The sequence below is a fragment of the Lentinus tigrinus genome (genome assembly GCF_003813185.1).
Source record: "Lentinus tigrinus ALCF2SS1-7 unplaced genomic scaffold L226scaffold_9, whole genome shotgun sequence".
In the NCBI taxonomy this organism is placed as follows: domain Eukaryota; kingdom Fungi; phylum Basidiomycota; class Agaricomycetes; order Polyporales; family Polyporaceae; genus Lentinus; species Lentinus tigrinus.
The window spans coordinates 870,666-895,230 of NW_027137918.1; the positions used below are offsets into that span (position 1 = coordinate 870,666).

General features: G+C 56.2%; 9 protein-coding genes across 9 annotated transcripts; 3 read left to right on the forward strand and 6 right to left on the reverse strand.

The window, feature by feature from the left end:
• Positions 1-506: 506 nt before the first annotated feature.
• Positions 507-1,027, forward strand: L226DRAFT_570258 (uncharacterized protein; the record flags this gene model as incomplete). Its single annotated transcript, XM_067684416.1, has 2 exons — positions 507-557; positions 893-1,027. 2 exons carry the CDS (start codon positions 507-509, stop codon positions 1,025-1,027), a joined length of 186 nt encoding a protein of 61 aa, XP_067536620.1.
• Positions 1,028-1,290: 263 nt separating this feature from the next.
• L226DRAFT_461538 (uncharacterized protein) lies at positions 1,291-3,259 on the reverse strand (the record flags this gene model as incomplete). The annotated part of the gene is made up of 3 exons (XM_067675656.1): positions 1,291-2,674; positions 2,727-2,959; positions 3,023-3,259. 3 exons carry the CDS (start codon positions 3,257-3,259, stop codon positions 1,291-1,293), a joined length of 1,854 nt encoding a protein of 617 aa, XP_067536621.1.
• Positions 3,260-3,431: 172 nt separating this feature from the next.
• Positions 3,432-7,114, reverse strand: L226DRAFT_534108 (uncharacterized protein). Its single transcript, XM_067680600.1, has 18 exons — positions 6,370-7,114; positions 6,252-6,315; positions 5,565-6,045; positions 5,269-5,509; positions 5,078-5,201; positions 4,954-5,029; positions 4,788-4,894; positions 4,618-4,724; positions 4,494-4,560; positions 4,318-4,434; positions 4,183-4,253; positions 4,103-4,125; positions 4,028-4,048; positions 3,949-3,965; positions 3,859-3,891; positions 3,776-3,799; positions 3,662-3,719; positions 3,432-3,597 (listed from the first exon to the last, which is right to left on the reverse strand). Exons 1-18 carry the CDS (start codon positions 6,694-6,696, stop codon positions 3,579-3,581), a joined length of 1,977 nt encoding a protein of 658 aa, XP_067536622.1. The 5' UTR covers positions 6,697-7,114; the 3' UTR covers positions 3,432-3,578.
• A 582-nt stretch (positions 7,115-7,696) lies between these two features.
• L226DRAFT_612298 (uncharacterized protein) lies at positions 7,697-9,637 on the forward strand. Its single transcript, XM_067686375.1, has 6 exons — positions 7,697-7,709; positions 7,768-7,876; positions 7,939-8,336; positions 8,400-8,625; positions 8,678-9,517; positions 9,574-9,637. The coding sequence occupies exons 2-6, from the start codon at positions 7,790-7,792 to the stop codon at positions 9,616-9,618; spliced, it is 1,596 nt and encodes a 531-aa protein (XP_067536623.1). The 5' UTR covers positions 7,697-7,709; positions 7,768-7,789; the 3' UTR covers positions 9,619-9,637.
• L226DRAFT_485182 (alpha/beta-hydrolase) lies at positions 9,588-11,559 on the reverse strand. Its single transcript, XM_067677097.1, has 7 exons — positions 11,472-11,559; positions 10,864-11,416; positions 10,670-10,805; positions 10,266-10,611; positions 9,952-10,200; positions 9,784-9,890; positions 9,588-9,729 (listed from the first exon to the last, which is right to left on the reverse strand). The coding sequence occupies exons 2-7, from the start codon at positions 11,317-11,319 to the stop codon at positions 9,671-9,673; spliced, it is 1,353 nt and encodes a 450-aa protein (XP_067536624.1). The 5' UTR covers positions 11,320-11,416; positions 11,472-11,559; the 3' UTR covers positions 9,588-9,670.
• A 1,024-nt stretch (positions 11,560-12,583) lies between these two features.
• Positions 12,584-14,954, reverse strand: L226DRAFT_612300 (uncharacterized protein). The gene is made up of 5 exons (XM_067686376.1): positions 14,616-14,954; positions 14,380-14,560; positions 14,236-14,316; positions 13,629-14,155; positions 12,584-13,567 (listed from the first exon to the last, which is right to left on the reverse strand). Exons 1-5 carry the CDS (start codon positions 14,709-14,711, stop codon positions 12,695-12,697), a joined length of 1,758 nt encoding a protein of 585 aa, XP_067536625.1. The 5' UTR covers positions 14,712-14,954; the 3' UTR covers positions 12,584-12,694.
• A 279-nt stretch (positions 14,955-15,233) lies between these two features.
• Positions 15,234-17,244, reverse strand: L226DRAFT_534113 (serine-tRNA ligase). Its single transcript, XM_067680601.1, has 7 exons — positions 16,921-17,244; positions 16,801-16,871; positions 16,584-16,745; positions 16,416-16,533; positions 15,746-16,366; positions 15,555-15,694; positions 15,234-15,501 (listed from the first exon to the last, which is right to left on the reverse strand). Exons 1-7 carry the CDS (start codon positions 17,054-17,056, stop codon positions 15,400-15,402), a joined length of 1,350 nt encoding a protein of 449 aa, XP_067536626.1. The 5' UTR covers positions 17,057-17,244; the 3' UTR covers positions 15,234-15,399.
• A 1,829-nt stretch (positions 17,245-19,073) lies between these two features.
• On the forward strand, positions 19,074-22,361 carry L226DRAFT_461347 (uncharacterized protein; the record flags this gene model as incomplete). Its single annotated transcript, XM_067675643.1, has 5 exons — positions 19,074-19,262; positions 19,318-20,421; positions 20,480-22,050; positions 22,101-22,222; positions 22,285-22,361. 5 exons carry the CDS (start codon positions 19,074-19,076, stop codon positions 22,359-22,361), a joined length of 3,063 nt encoding a protein of 1,020 aa, XP_067536627.1.
• A 389-nt stretch (positions 22,362-22,750) lies between these two features.
• On the reverse strand, positions 22,751-24,399 carry L226DRAFT_570267 (uncharacterized protein; the record flags this gene model as incomplete). Its single annotated transcript, XM_067684417.1, has 5 exons — positions 22,751-22,792; positions 22,848-23,693; positions 23,753-23,876; positions 23,935-23,976; positions 24,041-24,399. 5 exons carry the CDS (start codon positions 24,397-24,399, stop codon positions 22,751-22,753), a joined length of 1,413 nt encoding a protein of 470 aa, XP_067536628.1.
• Between the last annotated feature and the right edge of the window lie 166 nt (positions 24,400-24,565).

A 24,565-nucleotide genomic window follows, 5' to 3' on the forward strand; every position in this document is an offset into this window, starting at 1 on the left:
GCTCGCGCTCCACTCTACATCTACCCACAGCGATGTAGGTCGACCGACCACAATCAGGATCCGGGATACACAAACTGGATCTGCGACACGCGGATCAGTTGTGTGCGGGCATATGCAACACCACTGCGATCATCTCGTTCAAACAACCCGCCGCCGCCGCCTCGACTCTTCTTGAATTTCTCAAGACTGAACAGATGCACCCCGAAGTAGACGAGTGCTGCGGACTCGGGCCGTCTTAGCCTTGCCGATACATGTTGTCTGCGTCGGTGCACGTTTGGTACTTACAGACGCGAGCTACACCCCGAGGGGCGGACTCAGCGGCACGCCTTCGAAAAATTATCACGAAATACGACAAAGCAACCTGCACGGGCCGACACATGGGTGATCAGGACGCTAGATCCCTGCCCTCGACAGATTGAAAGAGGGGGTTTATGCTTCGGGGAACGCATAGCGCTATTATTCCCTGGACGCCTCCGCACGGCATGCCCCGCGAGGTCTTATGCACAATGCGGGAGAGGTTATTGAACATTCTATATCTCGTCATCCAGGCTAACGTGGTGAGACCTCAATCTGGACAAACATCTCCAGCGCGTTCTGTCCACACCGGTCAGGACCGTAACCTTCGTGAGGGGAACATGGAGGAAGAACTCAGATGGGAGAAGATGAAAGGCGGCAATACAACCCTGGACTACATCATGCAGTGGAGTAAGGCGTCCGGAGCGTCCAGGACAAGCACAGAGGAGGATAGGGAGAGAGAGGGAGGAGGAGAGGAGGGTCAGATGCGGGGCATCGAGAGCTGAGGAAGCTGGTTCCGTATGGTCTCTGACGCTGAGCTTGCCCGCGACTCTCGTACCGCTGGGCCAGGACGTGAGCATGCTCACGGACTACTCAGGCATCATCGATCATCCTCCACCCGCAGGCCCTCGCCTCCAAGGCGGCCGTCCTTCCCGCTGGCAAGACTACCGACGACATTGAGGCCTCCCGTGTGGAGACGCCTTTCCCGTCTCTCGCCGTCGCCTCGTCCTAAGACGCATCGTCGGACTCTTCTCAGACACGGACACTATTTGAGCTATTTGCTTTCTTCTATGGACTTTCTCCTGTTTAATATCTGGCACATAATACTCGTCGGTCCTTTCAGTGTTCGAGGCCAGCCAATGCGTCTCCCTCGTAGAGATATGCGTATCTATTTCCATGTACGTGTGGAACAGTTCACCGTGATATACATCGGGCATTCCTTTGCAGACTCACAAACTTTTTCCGCGGTTGCGAAAAAACCGGCGACTGTTCCCTCTACTCGGAGTAGTCTGACCTCATCCCTTCTGCAAGGCTCCTCGGATCAACGACCCATAACGCTGCCTTCTCCACTACAACAGCGCTATCCCCGTCCCCTTCCCGACCATTAATGGCCACCGTAGCAGCCTCAGAAGGGGGATCCGGAACCGCTCCGTAACCACTCTCCGAGGTCCTGATGTCGCGCAGTATCGCCTTCACACTCGACTTGTTCGCCGTGAGCGTCGTCCACCCACGCACGGCGCCCCACAGCATGCTCTGCACCGTGTGCGCGGTCAGGCGAGGGTTCACCTTCGTGACCGCCGCGCGTTCGATCTCCTCTGAGTTTTCTTCTGCGCCGTCGTCAGCAGGAGGTGTAGGGTTCCGCGAGGGAACCTGTGCAGGGATAGTCTCTTGCGCAAGAATGTCGTGGCACGTCCGCGCGAGAACTCGGAAGAACGGCGAGAGCTCACGGCCGTCGCCAGAGGTGGCTGGGGGTTCAAGTTCTGGCGGAGGAACAGACGACGGGAAGACGTGGATGGGAATAATAGGAAGGAAGGCCCGAGGGTAGCGAGACTCATCCCAATACTTGTCCACGGCCTCAGATAATGACGCGTCTGGTGCTGGGAAGAGTGCAGCAGCGCGCCTCTTCTCGTGTGGACCTCCAATCTTTGACAGCACGATACGGAGGCAGCGGTCTCGCGCCTCTGGAGTTGTCCAAAATTCGACGTTCTCGAGGTCTGGAGATGAGACGGACGCGAGTCGATCGCGCAGCTCGTACAAGAGCCCGCGTCCCATCTCCTGCAGAGCTTGATTCGCAAGGGCACGCGAGTGCTTCCCGATGCCATTGTCCCCGTCGATCTCCTCTTCCGAACGCTTGTTTCCCTCGCGCTTCCGCTTCCACTCGCGGTACTGAGCGGATGGTACGTATCGCGCATCGGCCTCAGCAGGGGTTACCGGAAGGGGAGAATGGGTGATGTCCGACACGAGCGCGATCAGGATGGAGAGGTCTAGGTTGACACGAATTGAGGGCTCTAAGCGGCGCACTGGGGCGGGTGACACCTTGGGTAGCTGTGAGGGATCGCGTTCGCCTAGCTGGACGTCTATTCCCATGTCGCGTAGTATATCTATCGTCTGCGCTACTCGTGGGTCGTGCTCTTTTGGATTGGCTGGCGATGGGTCCAGGCGCGTCAGACGGAGGGTCACGGACGGTGGTGTGGTAGTTCCAGGCAGCGGGTTCTGTCGCGCTGCTTCAAGGAGAGAGCGGCCTACTCGCAGGATCGAGTTATCGAACTCCTTCGGGGCAAGGCTCGGGCGGCCAGTCCCGTCATCGTCTTCGTCCTCGGACTCGGTCATGTACGAATCGATCTCGCGGAACTCCGCTAGTAGACGCGAGTTCTTCGTTCTGCGCTGCAATGTCAGCGCATACACCGAGCAGGATGCGTCGTGTGACGTACGTGTTGACGCGGATCCATCGCCTTCCTCCATCTGCGACAACGTCCACTTTCACTCCGGGAGGCTTGCGGGAGCCGCGGCGGGGAACATGGGCCGGCTGCTCGCCTTCGAGGAAAGTGCGCATGATCGTGACGATTGGGTGTGGCGCGTGCAGCACCTCGTTCCATACCGAGATCAAGTAGGGCGCATTCGTGGATAGTGCGGGTGCGGAAGCGCAGTTTGGGTCATCCAGGAACTACTGGTAGCATTGTGCGACGTTGTGAACATGAGTGGGCTGCATAGACTGCCACAAGCTCACCTTCTCGAGCACATCGAGGTCTCGTTTGACTGCCTCGCGGAGTGCGCGCAGACCGTGTACCGCATCCTGGTGAGAGTGGAACTCCTCGCTCCCGTCCCCCCTGCTGAGGTCAATCGACGAATCTAGGATTGGAGGCCTTGCCGATAGCTGGGCGGATCCGAAGGTTGCCATCGCGTTGTAGATCTCGCGTAGTTGGTTCCGTAGGTCATGCAGCTCAGGATGAGTAGTCAAAGTCATGGTTTCGTGCAGAATACCCCTTTGCAAGATTTTTCAGAGGAATCGATACAGATGCGAGAGTTGCGCGAGAAAGGCGAGGAGGAGATGGTGGAGGTCGCAGAGGATGTTCAACTGACTCGCTATGCGCTCATGCCGTTTGTCCGGCTGAGAAAACCGGAGTGCCCACATTCGAGACACGCTCGATGCAAATTGTCATCGAATTTTCACGACTACCCTTGTCACTCGCAAGTACAGTACACAACCCGAGGTCCATAACTTCTCCAACCAGAAACTCCGATATCGGTATATCGACGTCGATGTGATGCTGCCGCATCTGCGCTCAGAAGAGCTTCTCCGCCCTGATGAAAGTGAAGCGGAACAACGTCAACGCAGAAACAAGATGACTAGACCCAGTGGGCTTACGCGAATGTCCAGAGGTTTTGTGGGTTGTTGTAGGTGTCGGCCGTGTATGCGAAACGGACTGTAAGTGCGGGTCAGCACTCATGAATTGAGACAATCGAGGTGCGTGATACTAACAATGCGGCAGTTCCGAAACGTACTCTGTATGAATGCGGCGGTTAGCAACTGTCTAGCCCGAAGATTATAACCCAAAGCCTCACCAATGGGTCGGGTTTCATCAAGGAAGCTGTAGGCTGTTGCGGAGATGAGTTCAATTACCATCTGATACCGCCCCAACACATTGTACGTACCGATACGCCAGTTGTGGCTGGACAAAGAAGACAGAAGGTTAGGGTGAACAAAAGAAGATGATGCCAGGACGATACATACCGGAAGTCGGCACTGACGAGCCTGGAGGTGATAATGAGTTAACTAGTAGATCAAGCTACTGAACCAACTACGTACAGGTCAGGAGGAGCCAAGGGGTCCTAATGGGAATCGTTCAGCTTCCACGTTAACGTGAGGCCCGAGAACGGTATACGTACGTCCTTCAGGTTAGCGGTCTTGATCTCCGAGTCAATGTCGAACCATTCCAAGACCTGGTTGCCGGCCATGCCTGAAGAAGCACCACAAGGTAAGGTGAGGGCGCGCCTTACATCTGCAATAACGCGATAACCCACCCTTGAACTGCATCTGCATGCCGGGCGCACCGCCGAAGATGGCGATAGATGTGTTGTGGCGCTCGTTCATGAGCGTGCTGAACATGGCGCAGGTCGACGCGCAGTTCGCGTTGCCGACTGTGTGCAAAAGTCAGATTCGAACTCTGACAAGGCCATTAGACCACAACACCACTAACCAATGGCGATCTTCTCTGGGGGGAAGAAGGGCTCTGCAGGGAGATCAACGGTGAAAGGGCAGATATCCTGTCGCGATGCTAGTTAGCCTCGGCGCGCGCTGATGGTATGTCGAGGTAGACGCACCCCAAAGCGCTGAGACTCCGTAAACTGCTGACCGTTGATGGTCCTCGTCGTGCTCGGCTGCATGTAGTTGTTCGTCAGCGGCATCTCGGTGTTGTTCAAGAACGCCCCTTTTCAGCGTCACATGTCAGTCCTATCCGACGCTACGGTGATAGTGGGGCGCGAGAGCTCACAGTTGTCAGGAGTGTAGAATGAGAACGAATCAGTGAGGCCGAGCGCAATGTCCGATGCAAGGATCTTCTGAGCCAACGGGTTGGCTCGCATCGTAGACTGGTAACCCCTGAGGACGTCACAGTAGTTAGACTACCGACAGTCGGTGATAAGATGAGGTAGGCGTACGGGTTCTGGAAGTGGCCCAGGCTGTTGGTACCGGATAGGAAAGCATGGAGGAAGTGGCCCAGGCACACGAAACCGCCTATTGCAGTGGTCAGCACGCGGTGAGAAACCACTCAGAAACGCTTACCTCCGTTGTTGGTGAGATCCACAATGAGCTGAGTAAGTCCCGCCGCCTGGAACTGCGTGAAAGTGTCTTGCACATCCGTCTGGAACTGGAAGAAGTCGTCCGGCTCAAAAGAACCCACAAACATCTATCGCCGAAACGTTGATCTCGTTACAATCGTTCTTCTCATGCGCCATAAGTCGTTGTGCACTTACCACGCCGGTCTTGTTATCCGGAAGGATGTACGACTTGATCACGCCCTCGCTACCACTGACAGTCGGCAGAGTCGGCTGGAATTGCGACGGCAGGCCGACAGCGCTCTTGGGGCCAACGTCCTGGACGATGCTCGCCTTTGCCAGCTTCTTGGCCTTCTGCGCGCTGATCTTCGCCATTTGAACGGAGTTCTTGAAATCGACGCCGTTCGTCCCGTCATTCGCCGCGCAGTTCGCGGTCCAGCTGAGCACGCGATCCATCAGTAGTCAGGAACAAAAGTCGCGGAGATAACACGTACAAGTCCTCCTTGTTCGTGAACGGCGCGCCAATGAAGCTCGACAGGTAGGGAACCTTGACCGTCTCTGCCTTCGTCGAGTTCACTGGGATGAGCGTCAGGGTGAGCGACTCAAGGTCGGGGAACGCAGGGCCCGCAATGTCGCCAAAGCGCTGCGAGTAGTCCGTGCCAGAGATGCGGTAGCTACTGAATACGCTGTTCACGCGTACGCCGTGATCGAGGTAGTTCCCGGACTGAGTCGCCGCGATGAGCTTGGCATACGCGTACGGGTCCTGACCCTCAATCTTGAGGACCTTCGCGCCGGCAAGGCGCTTCCAGTTGAATCCAATGGAGTCGAAGAACGACGTATAATTCGTGCCGAGTAGGCTGACAAACTCCACCGAGTCCGGCGCAACGAACACGCTCTGGACTCCGTTCTCCTCGAGCGTAACGACGGGCGCCGGAAGCAGGTTTTGGAACGTGGTGGCGCAGTTTGGGAGCCAGCCTGGAGGAACGGGCAAGTCAGCACGCGAACGAGCACGGGCACAGACGGATGCAGAGAACCAGGTGCTTGATTCGACCACCTGGCGCCCCTGTGTGCTGCTCCGCGTCCTGCTCAGCATTGCTGATAGTGCGTGAATCGCGGGGCAGCGCCACGCGGTCCTATCCATCGAGGGAACGTCGGCCGACAATTATAGAACAGGCACGTACGCGTGTGTCCGTCGTTCAACTGATTGGTGAACTCGTAGAGGTCATGGTTGAAGTCGTAGTCCGTCTATCTCTCTCGTCAGCCGGGATCGCGACCTCTTGACGTGAAAGCTTTACGTACCGCGTAGTGCGTCCTGTTGATCCGTGCCAGCTCAGCACGGATGTTGACCGTGGAGTCCTGGAACGGTGGGGGCGACTTCAAGTAGTAGTCCTCGAACGTGTAAAAGTCGAACACGCGCGAGACGACTGTCAGGACGTTTTGGCGCAGGGTCTCGTTGAACGGGAACGACTTCAAGCAAGCCAGAGAGTCCGCCGGAGGGACGAACTGCTTCCCCGCGATCTTGGCACACGGGTCAGCTGCTGCAGGAGCGGTGGGGGCAGCGAAAGACACCCCTGCAGCACCGATGATGGTGGCGAGGACCGCCAGACGAGCAGCGAGAGGGGACATGCTGGCCGAGGGCAGAGCGACGGAGAGGCTCGACGACTGCACGACTGCAACCCAGGGGGCTCAGACTGCGAACTGCCCGCCGCATCTTCGCCTTTTATCCGGGTCGCCCGACGTCTTTCGGTAAGCTACGCATCAGGAAGTCGTATGGGTCCAGTCGTCCGGGATTGACCACTTCCTCAGCTGATACGTAGTCGCGTAAGAATAGGTAGAGCGGCGTACAATCCTGCCGAAAATGTACGAGAGCAGCGCCTGTCGCTGATAGAACCACATGGGACTCGGTGGGAGATGTGAACAGGGCGGGGTGATGGACGTCCAGCAAGGAGATGATGTACTCACCAGACGACAGCCGTCTTCTTCTCCCGGAATGTATTAGTTCACCGTGCCGACGGACCTGTGTCGGTCCGCCATTGAGTGCAGATAAGCAGCATACTTGGGCGTACTGGTCTGAGTGTAGTCCATACCACCATTCCAAGTGCCATGGCTCGAGATTTGAGAAACTCGGACTGCTCGGGGGTCACGGTCATGCATCTTCCTTGCTGATGGAACGGAGTTAAGGTTGCAAACAATGTCACCCGTTGGCGCGGTTTGATGAAGATCACCCCGTTACCGCCGGCAACCACTCTGGGAACAATGCACGCATTGCAAGCTACACAGCCTCTAGACCCTGGCGTTGATTTCCAACACGCTCGCGGGGTCCGGCGAGCAATAACCAGCTCAGCGATTGTGTTGTGAGGCTGTATGGAGAAAGCTACTAGCAGACTACAGTATTAGCAACGCACTTCTATGCCAAGTTGAGATCAATGTCTAACTTGAGCTAACGTTTATGCATCACGCACATTGTGCTCATCTTCCGCAGCGTTCACATCCTTTGGGGTGGAGCAAATGGCTGGGAACTGGAGTCAAGGGTGGAAGAGTACTAGTAAGTAACCTTGTGGGCGTCTGAGCTGCCTAATCCACCAAACCTTGACGCCCGCTGGCGCAGGTTGACCTCGTTCATTTACGCTCACCGAAACGTAAGGCGTTTTCATGGGTTGTCGAGACTTTCAAGTGCTTACTGAAACATGATTCCAGCATTATTGTCTCTTGGGAGCTCATGGCTCGTTTTGATCAGTTGCCTAGCGAGCTTTTGTCGTCCATCCTCTGCTATCTGCATTTTCTCGATGTACTCCGCTGCCGTCAGGTAGGAACCACTCAAATCCTTCGCAATTACCCTGTAACTTATGCCAACACTGCTCATCCTAGGTGTGCCTTAGACTAAAGCATGCCGTGGATGGGGACGTGCGTATGCAGTACAAGGTCGAGCTGGGTGCCGCGGGCATGGAAGACGAGTTACACTCCACGCTAACAGCGTCTGAGCGCCTCGCTGTGCTCAGAAAGAGACAACACGCGTGGAAAGAACTTGCCTGGCTATCTCAGGAAGACATCACAGCTCCTGAAGGGAGCGTCCTGTGGGAGCTCTACGGTGGCGTCTTCGCCCGAGACGAAAATCGCAGGACGCTGCACTTCGCGCAACTGCCGTCACAACTTAGGCGCATCGAGGGGAGGAAGTGGGCTCTCGAAGACATAGGGATGAGGATCACTGACTTCGGCATTGACCCTGCGCAAGATCTTCTCGTGATAGTCGAGGAGGTGCAACAAGGGTATGTGGTCTTCTCCTCGTTTTTAATGCTCACGCTAACGTCATTACTCACCCTCACTAATAGTTCGCAGTGCCGTTTCCACTTGAAATCGATGACTACTGGCAAGGCACATCCCATGGCTACTTCGGAAATTCTCGCACACAGACCCGAAAATAGCGTCTTCAACACATACTCAATACAAACTTCGAACGAACACCTAGCGGTGCTTTTAACCAGAATGACTGGCGATGATGCCGTTAGAGAATCTGAGTTAATGGTTTGGAACTGGAAGACAGGCTCTATGATAATGGTGAGAATCGGAGGCATACGAATTTGAGGGCATGACACTCACGTTGACCTAGAATGTCGCTGGAGAGGACATGAACTCCTTCGTGTTCTTGACGCCCAACCACATCCTCCTCCTAACATTTCGCCATTCTGTTAACGGGGCTATCTATGCCTACGCTCCCGAACCGTGCCTGGCTGTCCTCGATCTCGACCCGGCACACCCCAACAGTGAACCAATCTTGATGACGGATATCGACTACCTCTGCGCATTCACATATCCCGACCTCGGTGAGGAATCCGACGTCATCGAGATGGTGCTACGCGCAGACCCGGGGCCGGGCTGGCTACCGTCTCCTTCCCTGGCCGTTCCCTTCTCAGTGTCATCGGAGAACAGACTGCTTGTCGTGACGTTGCAGGTCATGCACGGATTGCGAAATATATCGACTCTTCTCTCATTCATCCCTTCCTCGACGCTCCTCTCTGCTATCAATTCGCTCGCTCCAGGAGAGAGATGCCGGACCTTCGCATGGGAAGAGTGGGGCCCCGACGGGTCTCGCTTGATACTGGCATCGCCGAGGTTCTCCTTCGACATGCCCTGCTACGTGTACGGAACCGCCTTCGCAATGCACCGCCAAACGCGTGACACCCTTCCGTTCTCCCTCACCATCGTGCACTTAGACTTCAACCAACTCGCTTGCCGACGCGCACTGTCTGACGAGAACGAGGACGATCAGGCGCTTATAACCGAACCCACGACGCTGACAGGTCGCGCGCGCGACATCTTCGAGGGGAAAGTAACTACTTCTTGCCCTTACTTCCACAGAGAAGTGGTAGTGACCGGTAAGAAGGATGAGGGTCGACTGGTCTTTGATGAGTTGCTGCTCGGGGAGGACTCGCTCATTCTTGTGTCCGGTGTGAGTACTCTACCGCGATAACCTCACCTAACCAATACTGAAGTGCACTTCTGTAGGAGGCGGTGAATGCAGAGCCTTTTTACCGTGTCCTCACGTTCTAATTCGCACTGATGCTGTTCGTCCGAGAATTACAAAGCTTCTATATCAACATGATCAGAGGAGGGCCTTCTGAGTGCCATATCTAGTGCTCAAGAATTCATGCAGGTCCTTAGCTGCGGCTGGAGTTAGCCTTTCGTCTGTAAAGTCGTCATCAGCGCCAGACATACCGGTAACAGAGGGTATCTCTTGGGCGATCAAGTGACCAGACGGTACGATCCGGTGCGTGGTGTTGACCTTCCGCCGCCATGCCACCTTTCTGCGCTTCTCAGTATCTCTGTCGGCCGAGACAGGGATGAGCATAACTACGGCTTTCGTCCTTGACAAGCAATACTCACTGAGGAGGCAGGTCCCGTGCCATCAGCCAGCGCGTCTCCACCGCTGGGGGCAGCTTCTCGAGGAGCTCGAACATCTCGAACGTCGCGTAGCTCTCAGCGAAGCACACTGCTTCCTGGATTCCGGGCATCTTGAGCTTCAGTTGACCGTCCGGTGCTCGGTACAGAGCGCACTCAATGTAGACGTCGAGCGTCGACGGGTCCCAGGCCTTGAAGAACGGGATTGCGGAGAACCCCTTGTGTGCCTCCTCCCTGATAAGGAGCGCAATCATTCAGTCCAGAGCAATACGGTGAAAGTATGCTGAGATACCACTCACTTCGACGACCAGCCGTCGCGCCTCCGAACCGCGCCGGCGACAAGGTTCTTGATAGACTCCGACGGCTTCGGCGCCTGCTCCTGAATGGGCTGGATCATAGCGTCAAGCATGTACAGATACTTGAACAGCTGCGGCTGCTCCATGGCAGCACGAAGCACAGTGCAGCCGCCAAACGAATGTCCCACGTAGACCATTCTACGGCTGGTGAGCCCGTGGACCCGGCGCGACTCGGCCTCGTCGTCTGCTAGGCGGGGAAGGGCCGTCGGGAGCCCGTCAGGTGTTGCGGTGGTTGGGAGGTAGTACTGGAGGAACTGGAGGATGTCTCGGCTGTTGTCGCGCCAGTCGTCTGGGCGATGCATGTACGGTCAGCATGGCAGCTCCGCGGGATGTGCGGAGGGACGTACAGAGACCACCGAGGGCGTCAGCATTGATGAGGCAGGAATCGCCGTGGTTCGCGGCTTCCCATGACCAGATCTCGTCGACCTTGTAGTTGGCGTGCTCCTGCTCGAGAGTGAGCTGGCGCAGCAGCGGCTCCCAGATCTGGAGGAACGTTCAGTTGACTGGTATCCATGGTTCAGTTGCACAGACGTGCTCGTACCTCCTTCGGGAAGCCGTTCGCATGCGACATGAACAAGGTGACACCCTTTCCCGTGTCGTCCTCGCGCAAACCCTTGCGGACGTATCGGTTGACGCAGATCCACATCTGCCGGGAGTTGGGCTCTAGATGGTCGAGCTTGCCCAACCACTGCGCCTCTTTCGTCGCGCTGACCTCATCTACGACCCGCTGGACGGATGCCTGGAACTCGTCCTTGTTCGGGGACCACTGCGGTAGAGGAGGCAAGGGCACGAATGGAGTAGTCCGAGGACAGGCGGCCGGGACCAGATGTGTCGAAAGAGTGTACCATTCGTCGAGTAGAGACTTCCTGGGAGGCGTGGGTAGCTGTGGCGCCTGAATGTCGCGCGGAGGTGTCTGGGAGGGCTTGAGCGGTTTGGGGTGGCATGTAGGCAGGTCGTAAGGCCCCGGAGGAGGATATGTCAAAGCAGAGGAAGCCATCCTGTTCGTGAACGTCCTCAAGTTCTGGCTTCGGGTATTCGCCGACCTGCTCGCTGTTAGTACGGTGACCGCGGTCGTCGTACTTCGCGTTGAACTACTGGGGATATGGCTCAGTCGCAGAACGAACATACGAGATACCTACATATATGCACCTTGCCGGCTATGTCTGATCCCGAGCGATTACGCTTCAGGGGAACATATCACGCGGGCCGGAGGAAGTGACGCTAACTTAGTGGCCGGATGATGTTCACAAGGACAGACCGCACAGCCACCGGTAGCGGGACCACCTCTGTACTTTCGGGCGACTCGTCAGTCGTCCGCAGCCACCTTGAAGTGACATTCATCCTTGCCCCCAATACGAGTACGCGAGCGCTGCAATCAACACGGAAACAATCGAGATATAGCGACTCGTAGAGTCCTAGTATCCTGGATATCATGCAATGCGGTATTTTACATACATTACAAAGTGTGCAATGGTACCTAAACACGCTCATGCGGCTTGCGGCTTGAACGTTGAACACTCGCTCCAACATATAATTACTCCCTCTATCCCCCCTCAGTCGAAATCAATGAGGCGATTGCCCATCCCTGTTGACCAGGATGTTCGGCCATCGCAAGTCACCATGCACCATCCCTTGGCTGTGCAGCGGGGCTTTCGCGCATTTCCCAGAGAGTGAGTCCCTCAGGGCAAAACTCCATCACGACCATCCGCATACGTGTGCACCCCGGAAACTCGGTGTACGGCGACTCGCACTAGACCAGGTCTGGGGCGCAATTAGCCGCAGCAAGGAGGCGGTGTGCCTCGGCGGAATAGCGTGGGGTGAACTTGACAACGTATATGCGGTCATGCTTGTCGGCGAATGCGAGGAAGACTTTGTCATGAGGCTCAATCCGGCGGAAATAGCAGGAGCCGACCAGGGCATCCGTCTGACCTTGGACGGAGGTAGTGGCCGGATGAAGGCGATCGTAGAACTGAGGTTAGTCGGAAGCCAAGACGGTCTTCCGGTACCATTCCTGTAGGTGCGACACAGATTGTCGGAGGGCCCAGAGAAGTTTTTCTGCCGTCGTGGCAGTTGGGGATGAGACATGGCGTGGATGGTGATATGGGGATAATCTTCACCGTAACTGAGTGTCGTGTCACTGTCAGGACTCTTGTCTTCCGTAGGCAGACGATTGAATCGTGGCCCTACGATCATTAATTAGAGGAGGACTTACTCGAAAACCTAACAAGACTTTGGTGAGTTCTGAGCTTATATAATAATATCACGTGAAAAATTGGTATGGGCCCCGGGGAACTTCGCGTCCTTGAAGAGTATCATCATAGTACTTACGACCACTACGTACCACGGAGGTTCTATTTAGCTCTGCCGCCTTATCACTGAGGGAACAGGTGCTTCAAGTAATGCAGGTCATGGGCCTTGGTGACCGGTCCTAGAGGGGACATGCCCTCGGGCGCAGGAACCTTCTCTGGCCACCATGGCAGCTCAACCGAATAGTATGTCTTTCCCTCCTCCCCAGCGAGATCGAAGTTCAAGAAATGAACCTTGCGGCGACCAGGAAGATGGAGGATGGTTTTCGTGGTCACATTCCCGTGGGCGTAGCCAGCCTGGTGTAGCACTTTGACAGCGGCGTGTACTTCCGCACAAATGGTCGGGGACGGCGGCCTCTGTGACGATAGTCGGGAGCCGGGCGAGCATTCCATGACCACCATGATCAATCCCGTATATCCAGGTGCGACGTCGGCATACGGCTGTCCGCAGTACAGCAGGCGCGGTGCCATCCCTTTCTTTGCCAGGATCTCATGCGGTTCCCTCCCGTACTTCTCCGTGAACCTAACAACCACCATTTGACCCTCCTTGATTACTTCAGGACCGCCGCTGGAGACGACGATTGCAGAGTATGTGCGCCTACGTCTCGGACCGAGACATGCGGCATACTCAAGCTCAAGATCTCCACAGCGCGTCGGAGCTGGCCGCATCTCGGGGCGAAAGGGTCGCGGCAACGAAGCAGCGAGGACCTTAGCACGCGACTCAATATCGCTCATGGCGGCACATAACGCATAGAAGACGCGGGCCACCGAAAGTATGTCGCCAATGGGAAGGTTGGAAGCGATTGCGGTGTGTGGCACCCCTGTAAGTGGTTGACATATCCACCTGTCGGTCAGAATACAGCCATAGACCCCGAGCCATGGCCCATCTATCGCTATCACGAAGGTAGGACAGCACCACATTTCTTTTGCCCTGCTTCGCTGTCAAGTAGAGTGCGATAAGCTCTCGGCGTAGGTATGCTCACAGAGGTGCCACACTCACATGCGCATCCGATTGCCAGAATTGTTCCACTGCTGCGAGCGCTTGGACTCCTGCGTCACAACCGCCACTCCCGGGCTCGACTTTGTACTCGATCACGGCGAGAGGAACAAGCTCGTGGACCTGGCATTCGCCCTTTTCGTACACGAGGTCGAAGATAACAGAACCATCGGGGTTGGCACGTCCGATCTTCAGGTCAAGGACGTTGCGCCCGAAGACGTCGGATAATAGTTCAGACAACTCTTCAGGACGCTCCTGTCCCTTCAGGTAGATCGCAGTCGATTTGCGCATGAACTGATATGTGAGATGGAGGAACTTGGCGCTAGGTACGAAGGATCCATCCTCGGCGAGGGTCTGAAAGAGCGCGAAGGAAGGACTGTGAAGTGTTACAGGAACATCTCGAGTGTTCTTCTCGATGGTCATGTAGTGTCTGTCCTCCTCCTGCCGCTTTGCGTATATCTTCAAGTGAGCGGCATGGCTTGGCGAATGCTTGGCGTCTCGGACGTGGTCGAGCGCATGCCTGTGGATGTCTGGCGTGGAAGGAATCGCAAGATCGACGATGAGATTCAAAACTTGATGTACGGCAGGAGCGGGGGTGATCATCACGTACATTCGGCCGTAGGTAACGGCCCCAACTTCAGATCGGAGCCCTGAGAAGGTCGGGGTTGCAACAACTCGGGTTTACTCCCATCTACAGCGTAGTGATAAATAACATCTGAGTAGGTTGTACCAGATCAAGACAGCTGTGGCATACCGTTGATTCCGATTACGAAGTAGACGTGAGTGTCCTTTGTCGGCCAATCGAGGTGGCTCATGCAGACGGTCGATACCCGAATCTTATTGAGGGAAGCGTCCGGGGCCTTGCCCATTTGTTTGATGTGTCCCTCCAATCTCTTGCGAAAACCTTCAGGATTGTCCCAAAGCAATCCATCTTTCTGAGGTGATCGCGTGAGTGAGAGACGACATCGCCCTGAGGGTTACCTCACATACCAATACGTGAACAGTCACATCCGACAACGCTATCCCGTTCTCCTCGAGTTCAGCCTGGAGTTCATCTTCCCAAATCGAGCTGATAACTTTCGACATGCGGTCCTCGCCACGAAATACGCCTGTCCACAGGTCATCGAGATAGCCATCGCAGTACACCCTGATACGATAGCCTGACCGCAGTTGGCTTCTTCGGGTTGAGGGAGCCACGTTGGACAAGTGTTGAAGCCTAGAGCAGGGGAGCAGGCTGAGACCGGTCACAGGGCAGCCTGCAAATATCTGAGCTGAGTATGATGAGTGCTACGCGTGCGCAGTGGGAGGCCCAAGTTACAGACGACGTGGAGGCGGTGGACTTCAAGTTCAATGAGCGCAAGACAGTCTAAGTTGAAGACACCGTGGCAGTGCTGAGCGCTAAACGTTGGGGGGACGGCAGGCGAGGCAGCAGCACTATTCGAACCTAACGCGCTACAGTAAGCTCGACTTCTTACTGAAGAGTAACGGGTGAGGGTGCCGGAGAGTAGGACATACGCATGGCTAGGTATGTATAGGAGCGCATACTGCGATATTGGTCTATCTAAATATTGTTCCACTTGCCCACGACATCTGCACACCTTCCTCGCGAGGACATGATTCATGAAACCGCGTGAGGACGTCAAAACCTCCAAATGCAATTCAACTTTGTTTACAACATCAAAAGAAGATGCTACATGCTAACACTGTACACAGATTGGCACGACATACTCTAATCACACATATTCGACTATCAGAACTTCTACAGATACGCCCGCTATGCTTGCTTGCGCTGGAGGTTCTTGGGAAGCTCCTTGACCCAGGGCAGGAAGTCACGGCCCTGCATATATGGCCGGAGGACTTCAGGAACGACGAGACCCTGTGATGAATGCAATGAACGAGGGAGCCACGGTCGAAAGTGAAGGGCAGTACCTCCGGAGTCTGGTAGTTCTCCACAATACAACACAGCGCACGCTCTGTAGCGCAGAGAGTGCCGTTCAGCATGTGTACGTAGACCTTGCGCGCCTGGTCCTTGGTCTTCAGACCGCAACGGACCTCAAGTCTTCGGCTCTCTGTAAATTTGTTCAAGATGTTGCGAGCAAGGAGGCATCAATGGAACTCACGGTAGTCAGTGCAGTTCGAGCACGACACGAGCTCCTTGTATGCGCCCTGGAATGGGAACCACGCCTCCAGATCGTACTTCTGGGCGGCAGCGAGATTGAGCGCGCCCGAAACAATCGCAACGACGCGGTACGGGATCTTGAGGCTCTGGTAGAACGCCTCCGAGTTGCCGATCATGGTGTCGAACATCTCCCAGCTCTTCTCGGGCTCGGTGAGGCAGAACTGCTCAACCTTTTCAAACTGGTGGACACGGAAGATGCCCCACATGTCGCGCCCGGCCGAGCCCGCCTCTTTCCGGAAGCATGTCGAGTAGCCGGCGTACTTGATTGGGAGCTGTGTCTCGGGTGAGTCGAACCACTCCTCCGAGTGGTATGCCGAGATGGGCTGCTCCGAGGTCGCGATCAGATACTTCTCGTCCTCGGCGATGACCTTGTACAGCTCCTCGTCGAACTGCTCGAGCTGCGCTGTCTTGCCCATGACATCGCGGTTCATCATGAACGGGGGCTGGATCTTCTTGTAACCGCGCCCGCGGAGGAAGTTCAGGCCATACGAGATGAGCGCTTGGTTGAGGTCGATACCGTCATTCGTGAGGAAGTATCCGCGGTGACCGGTGATCTTGGCACCTGTTTAGGCTAAGTACTAGGCTTGTAGTATGGATACGGATAGACTTACCTCGCTCCAGATCGATAGCGTCAAGACGAAGGAGAACCTCATGGTGGGGCATGATATCGGTCCTCTTCTCAACCTCCTTGCCCTCCGGATGATATGTCCTCAGCGTCTTGTTGTCGTCCTACTATCACCCATCAGCACACACCCATTGTACATACTACACCTTCGTACCTCGTTCATGCTGACTGGAACATCCTTTCCGACGATGTTGCCGGCCGTCGAGGCTTTTTGACGCATTTTGGCTTCCAACTCCTTCGCCTCCGCTCGCTTGGCAGCGACCTGCGCGTCGATATCCTTCTTCTTCGCTACGAGCTCATCCGCGTTCTCTTTTGCCTGGATGGGACGCGTCAAATTCGCGATATGAAGGCATATCTGTGACGATGCCCACCTTCTTCTTTGCGGCGATTTCCTTCTGGACACTGTTCACTGATTTTGCCAGGTTGTTCGCCTCGAAATCGACTGCGAACGCGTTAGCAAGATCGGGACGTTTGATTTTGAAGCAACTCACGTTTCACCCAGTCAGTGTACATCTGGATGACCTCGTCAACCAGCTCAACCGAGAGTCCTCGTTTCCGCTGCGACTCGCGGATCTCCTCCGCATTTCCCCCCTTGTTGTCGATGAAGTGCAGTACGTCCAGAGTCATGGTGGTAAGTTGCTAGTTTGCTGCCTCGGCTGCCTTTATATACCGTCTACGAGCGATGTGTGGTCGAGCCCCAGTGAGTCAAGAAGTATACCAAGCTCTGAGCGGTGTCTTGCGACGAGGGCAGTGTAGTAAAGTCGAAGCCGAGTCAAGTGAAAGTGTCTATCGATACCTAGAAGCAGTCCGGAATCAATCAAGTGGAAGATCATGGATCTAATCTAATCTCGGTTGTTCTGCATGTGCTCGAGTCAGATCTGAAGAGTAAATCTCGTTTCAACTCCGAAAGTCCATATTAGGGCTCCGCTGCCTCGCTGGCACAGCGAACAACTGCCTCCCCTCGATGCCCCCGACGATCTCGATGCCGTTCTCGTTGACTTCTGCTCATCCACTTGCGACAGACCCTGATTCCCCGAGTTAGCCTGGTGGGCCTCAGAGCAGCCAGGCAACCGCAGTCGCCATGGAGAAGGAGGAATCTGGTGGGTTGGTGCTGTTTGGGTCGGTGGGATTTTGGGAGTTTCGGCGGAGGGTTGTCTCAGAGAGTAGAGGGCTATTCTGTCATCGTCCAACTGAAATGTGTGCGTACTTCATGAGCGAAATGAGTGAACAATTGCGGGAAGAGGTACAAAACAAAGTTGAGGTGGCCCAAGATGTCGACAAGGGCGCGAAGTTGAGGGCGATGCCGCTTGACCCACGACCACCACCTCAACTACGACCCTCCGACCTCCCTCCCTCCCTCCATTCTCTATCTCGTCGTGCTCGCCGATGTCGGGCAAGGCACCGCCGCGAGCACCGCGGGCATTATTAAATTCTCTCCATGGATCAGCTGCAGCCGCTGCCGCCTCGTCCTCGTCCCCAGCCACAGCAAACGCGTCTTCAACCTCGCGAATAGGAGCTACCCCTCCTACTGGCCCCCGCAGTCTCCTCAACGGGCAAGCAGGACGGGGTCGAGGAGGAAAACCGTACGTGAATGGCCACGCTGGCGCACCAACAGGTCCCTCGGCCACGCCGCATGCGGGCCCAGCAGCGCTGAAGGGCAAACAAGTCGATGTTGGGTGGTCACAGCAGGGTAGCTCGAGTGGTGTAGGTGCCCTTTCGCCGGGCTGAATCGCAGCGTAAGCTCATGGACATTTTTCTCCGTTCACAGGCACAAGCAAACGGTGCAGGACCCAGTCGGGCAGCACATCCACAGGAGCCTACAGCGTTGAACGCAAGACATACCACCATCTCGTTCAAGCTCAGACCAAGTGCGTCTTCCTCGTCTCTTCGTTCAACCAACGGAGATGGGCCACAACCACCATCTTCGCCACGACTGCGGGCGTTTGCTCCTCCTCCGCCATCTTCGGCGCCCCCGCCTCCACCGCCGCCCACAGAACCTCCGCCCCCGCCTCCTCCTCCTACAACAGAACCTCCGCCTCCCCCACCACCCACGACGGAGCCTCCTCCTCCTCCCCCACCCTCTGTTGATCCTCCGCCTCCACCACCCCCGTCGGCGGAACCACCGCCGCCACCAGACGAACCCCCTCCTCCACCCCCTCCTCCATCGTCCGTACCTCCGTTACCTCCTTCGTTACCGCCACCTCTTCCACCCGACTCTGCTCCACCACCGTTACCGCCGGGTCCCTCCTTTCTGCACCCGTCGTCCGTCCCACCCCCGCCTCCTCCAGACGCCCCTCCCCCTCTCCCTTCAACGTCTGCAACACGACTGCCTCCAACAGGTCCGCGCCGGGATCCTTTCACAGGCTTGTACACGGCTCCTCCCATGCGGTTTCCAGGACAAATCCCTACAGGGCCGAGAGCAGAACGCTTCCCAACTCCTCCGCCACCGCCGCCACCGACCGAACCTCCCCCACCTCGGCCGCCATCGCCTGTACTGTATTCGCTGCCTCCTCCGCCACCATGGCCACCGGCTCGTTCTGTGTTCCCGCCTGGTAAGAATTGGAAGGTGCTCTTCGATTACGCTGTCGACAAGGATCGCGAGGGGCAGTACCGGGCGCTCGCGGAGAAGCTGCGGGAGAAGGGCATGGATCAGGGCGATGAACCTCGGGTTAAAGGGAAGGGCAAGGGCAAGGAAATCATCCTGCGTTACGATGGCGAGGTGATTGATGGAGAGCACGAGGCTGTCGTCCGAGATCCTCGTAAGGAAACCAAGGTTAAGAAGCTACCTACGCAGCGCCCATTGAGGACCGACTTGTACCAGTGCAAGTATGAGGTGCGCAAAGTTTCTGGTAGTCATTCTGCTTGAGGTTAACGTTGATCGTCAATAGCATGACACCAACTCGGTTGGGCCAGAGCCGACAACTGTCCTCATACTCGGACTCCCACCGCTCATGTCAAATCAGCACGTACGCAGACATTTCGAGATGTACGGTACGATCATGTCGTTCGAGCCACAAATCGACAAGTTGAGTGGCGCTTCTCTCGGCATCGTCTCGATCCGGTTCGCGACGCAGGAGGAGGCAAAGAAGTGCATAGAAAGTCAGCACGGCAAGAAGCTTTCTGTCGCACTGGCAATCCCGGGGAGCGGCGAAGCAGAAGAATTGCGAGTCGTTTCGGATCGCGAGGGCAAGCTCCTCAAGGCTGTTATGACCGAGCTCGACAACCGGAGGAGACGAGAACGAGAGGAGAAGCGCAAGAAGGAGAAGGAAGAGAAAGCTGCGGCAGCCTTGAAGTCCACCCCCACCTCCAGTGCCAGTCATACGCCAGTACCGCCCGTGCACTCTAACAATCCTTGGCGCAATGGCCTCCAGGGTCTTCAGGGCCTGCAAAGTATGCAGAACATGCAGAACATGCAGGTTCCGCCCAGATCGTCTCATCACGTTCCTCGTCCTCCACCACCTAGTGCGCACCTTCCGATGCGTCCACAAGGGCTCACACCCATGTCGATGTCCAACTCGCCCGCCCCTATGCACGGCAAGGCGAGCCCACTACCCAGCGGAACGCCCACAGGGCCGCGCAACGGCCCTGCACATCCCGCGCGCATCCGCAAGCCACAGAACGCTGCGTTTCGCGGCCGGGGCATGCACGTGCTACGCGCTGTCCCACCGCAGAACATCCACCCTCCCATCCATCTGTTCCCCAACGGTATCGAGAACGGTCCAGTACTTCCCCCCAGCCTGCAGTTTGGTCTCAATGCGGTGAGTATGCCCATGCCGATCCCTACTATGCCAACGATGCCGTTCCTACCGTCGCGCTCTCCGTCGCCTGTGTCAAGAAGGCCTTTCGGCAAGGACGCGAAGAGGGTAGACTACGCTGCGGTGAAGGCAGCGTTGGCGCAGAATGGGTATGAGCACATCGCGATTGACGGAGACGTGGGGAATGTTGGGGAGGACGCTGTGAGGATGTTTATGGCGGAGTTCCCGGTTGATCAGGTGCGTCACAAAGTCCTCTCATACCCTGCAGATGTTAACCTATATTGTGTGCACAAAGATTATCCGTGACCGGCATAGCTGGTATGTGACCTTCAAGACTGCCGACTCGGCACGTCGTGCGCAGGCCGTGGTCAAGTTGACAAGGCGTACGCTCGCGAACCACATGGTCACGGTCACTGCTCGTCCCGCGCCGACGCACGTCCCGCTTGCTCACAAGACGAAATGGACAGATGAGGAGATGCTGGAGCAGGCGGAGAGCACCCTCTTCGCCGAGCTTCGCAAGATGCTCGAGAAGGACGTCATCGAGCGTGTCGTGGCACCGCGCGTCGCGCGGATGGTCATCGAGCAGCGAGGGAAGGCGGGATCACGTATCGTGCACGCGGCCGGCGCGGACGGTCATGTCGCTGAGGTTCATGACGGGCTTGACCCGAAGTACCTCGACCGCAACGGGCTCCGCGGGCTGTCGTTCCGGAAGAAGCGCGTGAGGGAGGAGCTCACCCCAGCTGTCTCAACAGAGACTGTCGCGGTCTCAGACAAGGTAGAGGAGGAGGAGGAGCTTGTGGTGGAAAGGCCGAAGAAGAAGCTGAAGAAGTCGAAGAAGGTCGTCGTCGAGGAGAAGGTCATAGAGTCGGAGGACGAGGATGTCACGCTCGTGCCCACGGTGCCTCAGCCGCGCAAGCGCGCAATGTCGGAGGCCAGCGACATCGAGGTGCCGGTCAAGAAGAAGGCCAAGCCTGTGCCGCGCCCCAAGAAGGTCAAGAAGGTCACGGTGGTCGATACCGTCCAAGACTCAAGGCAGACGAGCGTCTTCGAGGACGAGGTCGTTCACGAAGTGCTGCCAGATGGTCTGCCTTTCGAACAGCCTTCTGTTGCTCAAGTGCGCGTCACCCCTTACGACTACTCCCCTTCGCCTGTACTCTCTCCCATTGTTCCTCCTCCAGTTGCTCTCCCCGACGTCCCTCCCATAGATCCCATATCCGAAGGCATCTGTGAGGATGACGAAGACATGTACTTCGCCAAGCTTGCGCTGGAGCGTATGCTGTTCGGCAAGACCGCTCCGGCAGAGGAGATCGAGGAGCTTGAGACCGAGGGCCCGAGGCCGTTCCGTAAGCACCTCACGGGCTCGGCACGCACAGAAGGGTACTACAAGATTCCACATACGGAGAAGTCCTCCTATGTCGCTCAGTACGCCTTGCGTGGTATGACTGCTACCATCAATACGGAAGCCGAGAACGCTCCACCACCACCAAAGGCCATCGCAACCTCGCGTTCCAATCGCGCCAACGCCCGTCGGCGCGCGCAAGGTCTCGAGGAGATGAACCAGGTCCAGCGTGCCATGGCTCTGTCCAAGGGCGAGGCGGCGGCTCCGGACTCTGTCAAGTACAACCAGCTCCAGACGCGGAAGAAGCACCTGCGGTTCGCGCGGTCTCCTATCCACGATTGGGGTCTGTACGCGATGGAGAAGATCAATCGTGGCGATCTTGTCATCGAGTACGTCGGCGAGGTCATCCGCGCGCAGGTGGCAGACAAGCGCGAGAAGGCATATGAGCGGCAGGGTATTGGTAGCAGTTACCTGTTCCGTATCGACGAAGACCTAGTGGTGGATGCGACGAAGAAGGGTAACCTTGGGTATGTTTCACGGTCGTATATATGCGTGCGCGATGCTGACATCCATGCAGTCGTCTCATCAATCATTCTTGCGACCCCAACTGCACGGCGAAGATTATCACGATCAGTGGCGAGAAGAAAATTGTGATATACGCGAAGCAGGATATTGAGCTTGGCAGTGAGATCACTTATGGTGCGTAGCTCTCGTCTGTAGGACTGTTCGGCGGGATTCCTGACCCAAGACTTCTCGCGCAGATTATCATTTCCCTATTGAACAGGACAAGATACCCTGCCTTTGCGGTTCCGCAAAGTGTCGTGGGACTCTCAACTAGAGCTACTCTCTCTTATGTTTATACGTCGGTATCATTTGCATCGGATACCCTGCTGTCGCTGTCCGGCTTGTGCCCCTGCCTTGCCCTTTACCGTGCCTCTCTACCTCTACTAGTAGTACATTGCTCTCACGATCGGCTCTTCTGCACACAATTCCGAATCCCCTGCCACGCACACTTTGTATCTTATATTGTAACACATGTTCTATCAGGACCTATGCTGTGTTATGGTCGAATAATGCACTGGTAGTCTTGCACGCGGCCCTGACGCATGCACCGTATGCTTGATTCTTTGGCTACACCACGTGGAGGAATTTCCATGCGAACGCTGCTCCCAGATGCTGCAGCATACACATACGACTTCGAACACAAGCCAATCGAGCCATACGAAGTCAAAAGGTCAGGACTCGGTAGAACGGCTTCGAGATCTCCTTCTGCGGCGTTTTACCTTAATACGGCCAAGCCATGTGGAGAAAGCTGAGCACTCACATTGGACACGAGGATGAGCGAGTCTTCTCCGAGCAGCAACGCGATGAAGTCGTTCTTCTGGTCGAACAGCACCACTTGTCTCCGGATGTACGGACAGGACGTCGTGACCTCCTGTTCGAAGATATGCCTCCCAGGACCCACTAACACCGTAGGCTCAGTCACAACCATGCTCCTGTCCGTCTCTGCTCCGGCCCTCTTCCCCACAGACGAGTGCATCCTTCGGCACGCGAGCTGGTTGAAGTCGTAGAGCTCAATAATGAGCCGCGAGTGATACGACGGTATTTGAAAGTGCTGGGCGAAGGCGGCCCCGTTCACGTAGTCATAGCAAGACCCGTCGGTAGAGAATCTCGACGATGCGGAATGAAAACGGGATCCAGCGGGGCCCCACTCCTGCCATGCGAAGGAGTGGCCTCTTCTGCCGCTGGGAGGTAGCGTTTCAATCAGGGAGAGGAGCGTCGAGGAAGGGATGAACGAGAGAAGGGTCGTCATGTCGGGTCTCCTGTGGAGAACCTCTAGCGTCACGACGAGAAGACGATCGTTCCGCGAGACTGAGAAGGGCACCGCCACGGAAGGAGAATGGGTACAGCCAGGACCAAGATCGGCACGCAACGTCATGCTAGGAATGGTGGACTCGACATCCAGGACGGGATAGCTGAACGCGCAGAGGTATCCGAGCTCCGTCAAGAAGATGGGCTCGCTGGGACGAGGAGTTTGTTGAAGATCGAGGACAATCAAGCAGGGGGTGAAGGCGATGGAATCAATATGTATGGAATGATGATTTGCAAGGAGCAAGATGTAGCTGGGAGTCAAGAACACAAACGAATTTATGTTGTCTCCCATAACGTGCTGGGCGGGTGTTAGTATGGTACCTTCACAAGAAGCTGTGATATCCCTTGGACCCTTACCAGAATCGTAATGCCGGTCTTCCAGTTCCAAACCACCAACTGGGCCACGAATTCCTCATCATCGTTATCCCTGCTCGACCAGAGTACCGCCAGGTGATCTCCGGACGTTTTTATCCAGCATGCGCTGAAGTCGGCAACAGGTTCAACCACAAGCAATGGCTGCTAAGGCATTGTATGCGCACTTCCAGTAGTCAAGGACCTCAGATGTACGCAACACAACGTAACTATGCTGATAAGCCAGGGAGCGTCAATGATAGCATACGGAGGCATACAGATCAAGGAACGCACTCTTCTTCCTCCACGTCCTGGACTATCACAAGAAGGTCTTGCGCAGGGTCCGTGCCGAACACATCGAATCTAACTCCTATATCCACGGTCCATTCAGCCTTTCCAATGCCCCTGATATGCGATGGGAGCTGCGAGAAGTACAGCGTCCTGTCGTTTTCCTGTCGGGCGAAGACACCGCCGTGGAACTCTTGGAAGAAAGGGCAGTTCTTCGGCGCCGGGATGTCTTCGTGAGATCGCCACGAAAGCGTGTTCCATGCGTCATGCCTCTCTTTCAGCATCGCGAGGCGTTGAGAGACATTAAGGGCGCTATAGGGTCCGTCTTCCATCCCTACGGCAGCCAGCTCGATCTTGTACTGCATGTGGACGTCGCCATCTACGGCATCCTTCAGCCTGGTGCACACCTGGAACTTGCATCATTCGTTGTCTTGGCAATGAGGCAAAGAGCTGTAGTAGTCCTCACCCCTCGACAGCGGAGCACATCGCGGAAGTCCAGGAACAAAAGAATACAGGACAAAAGTTCACCAG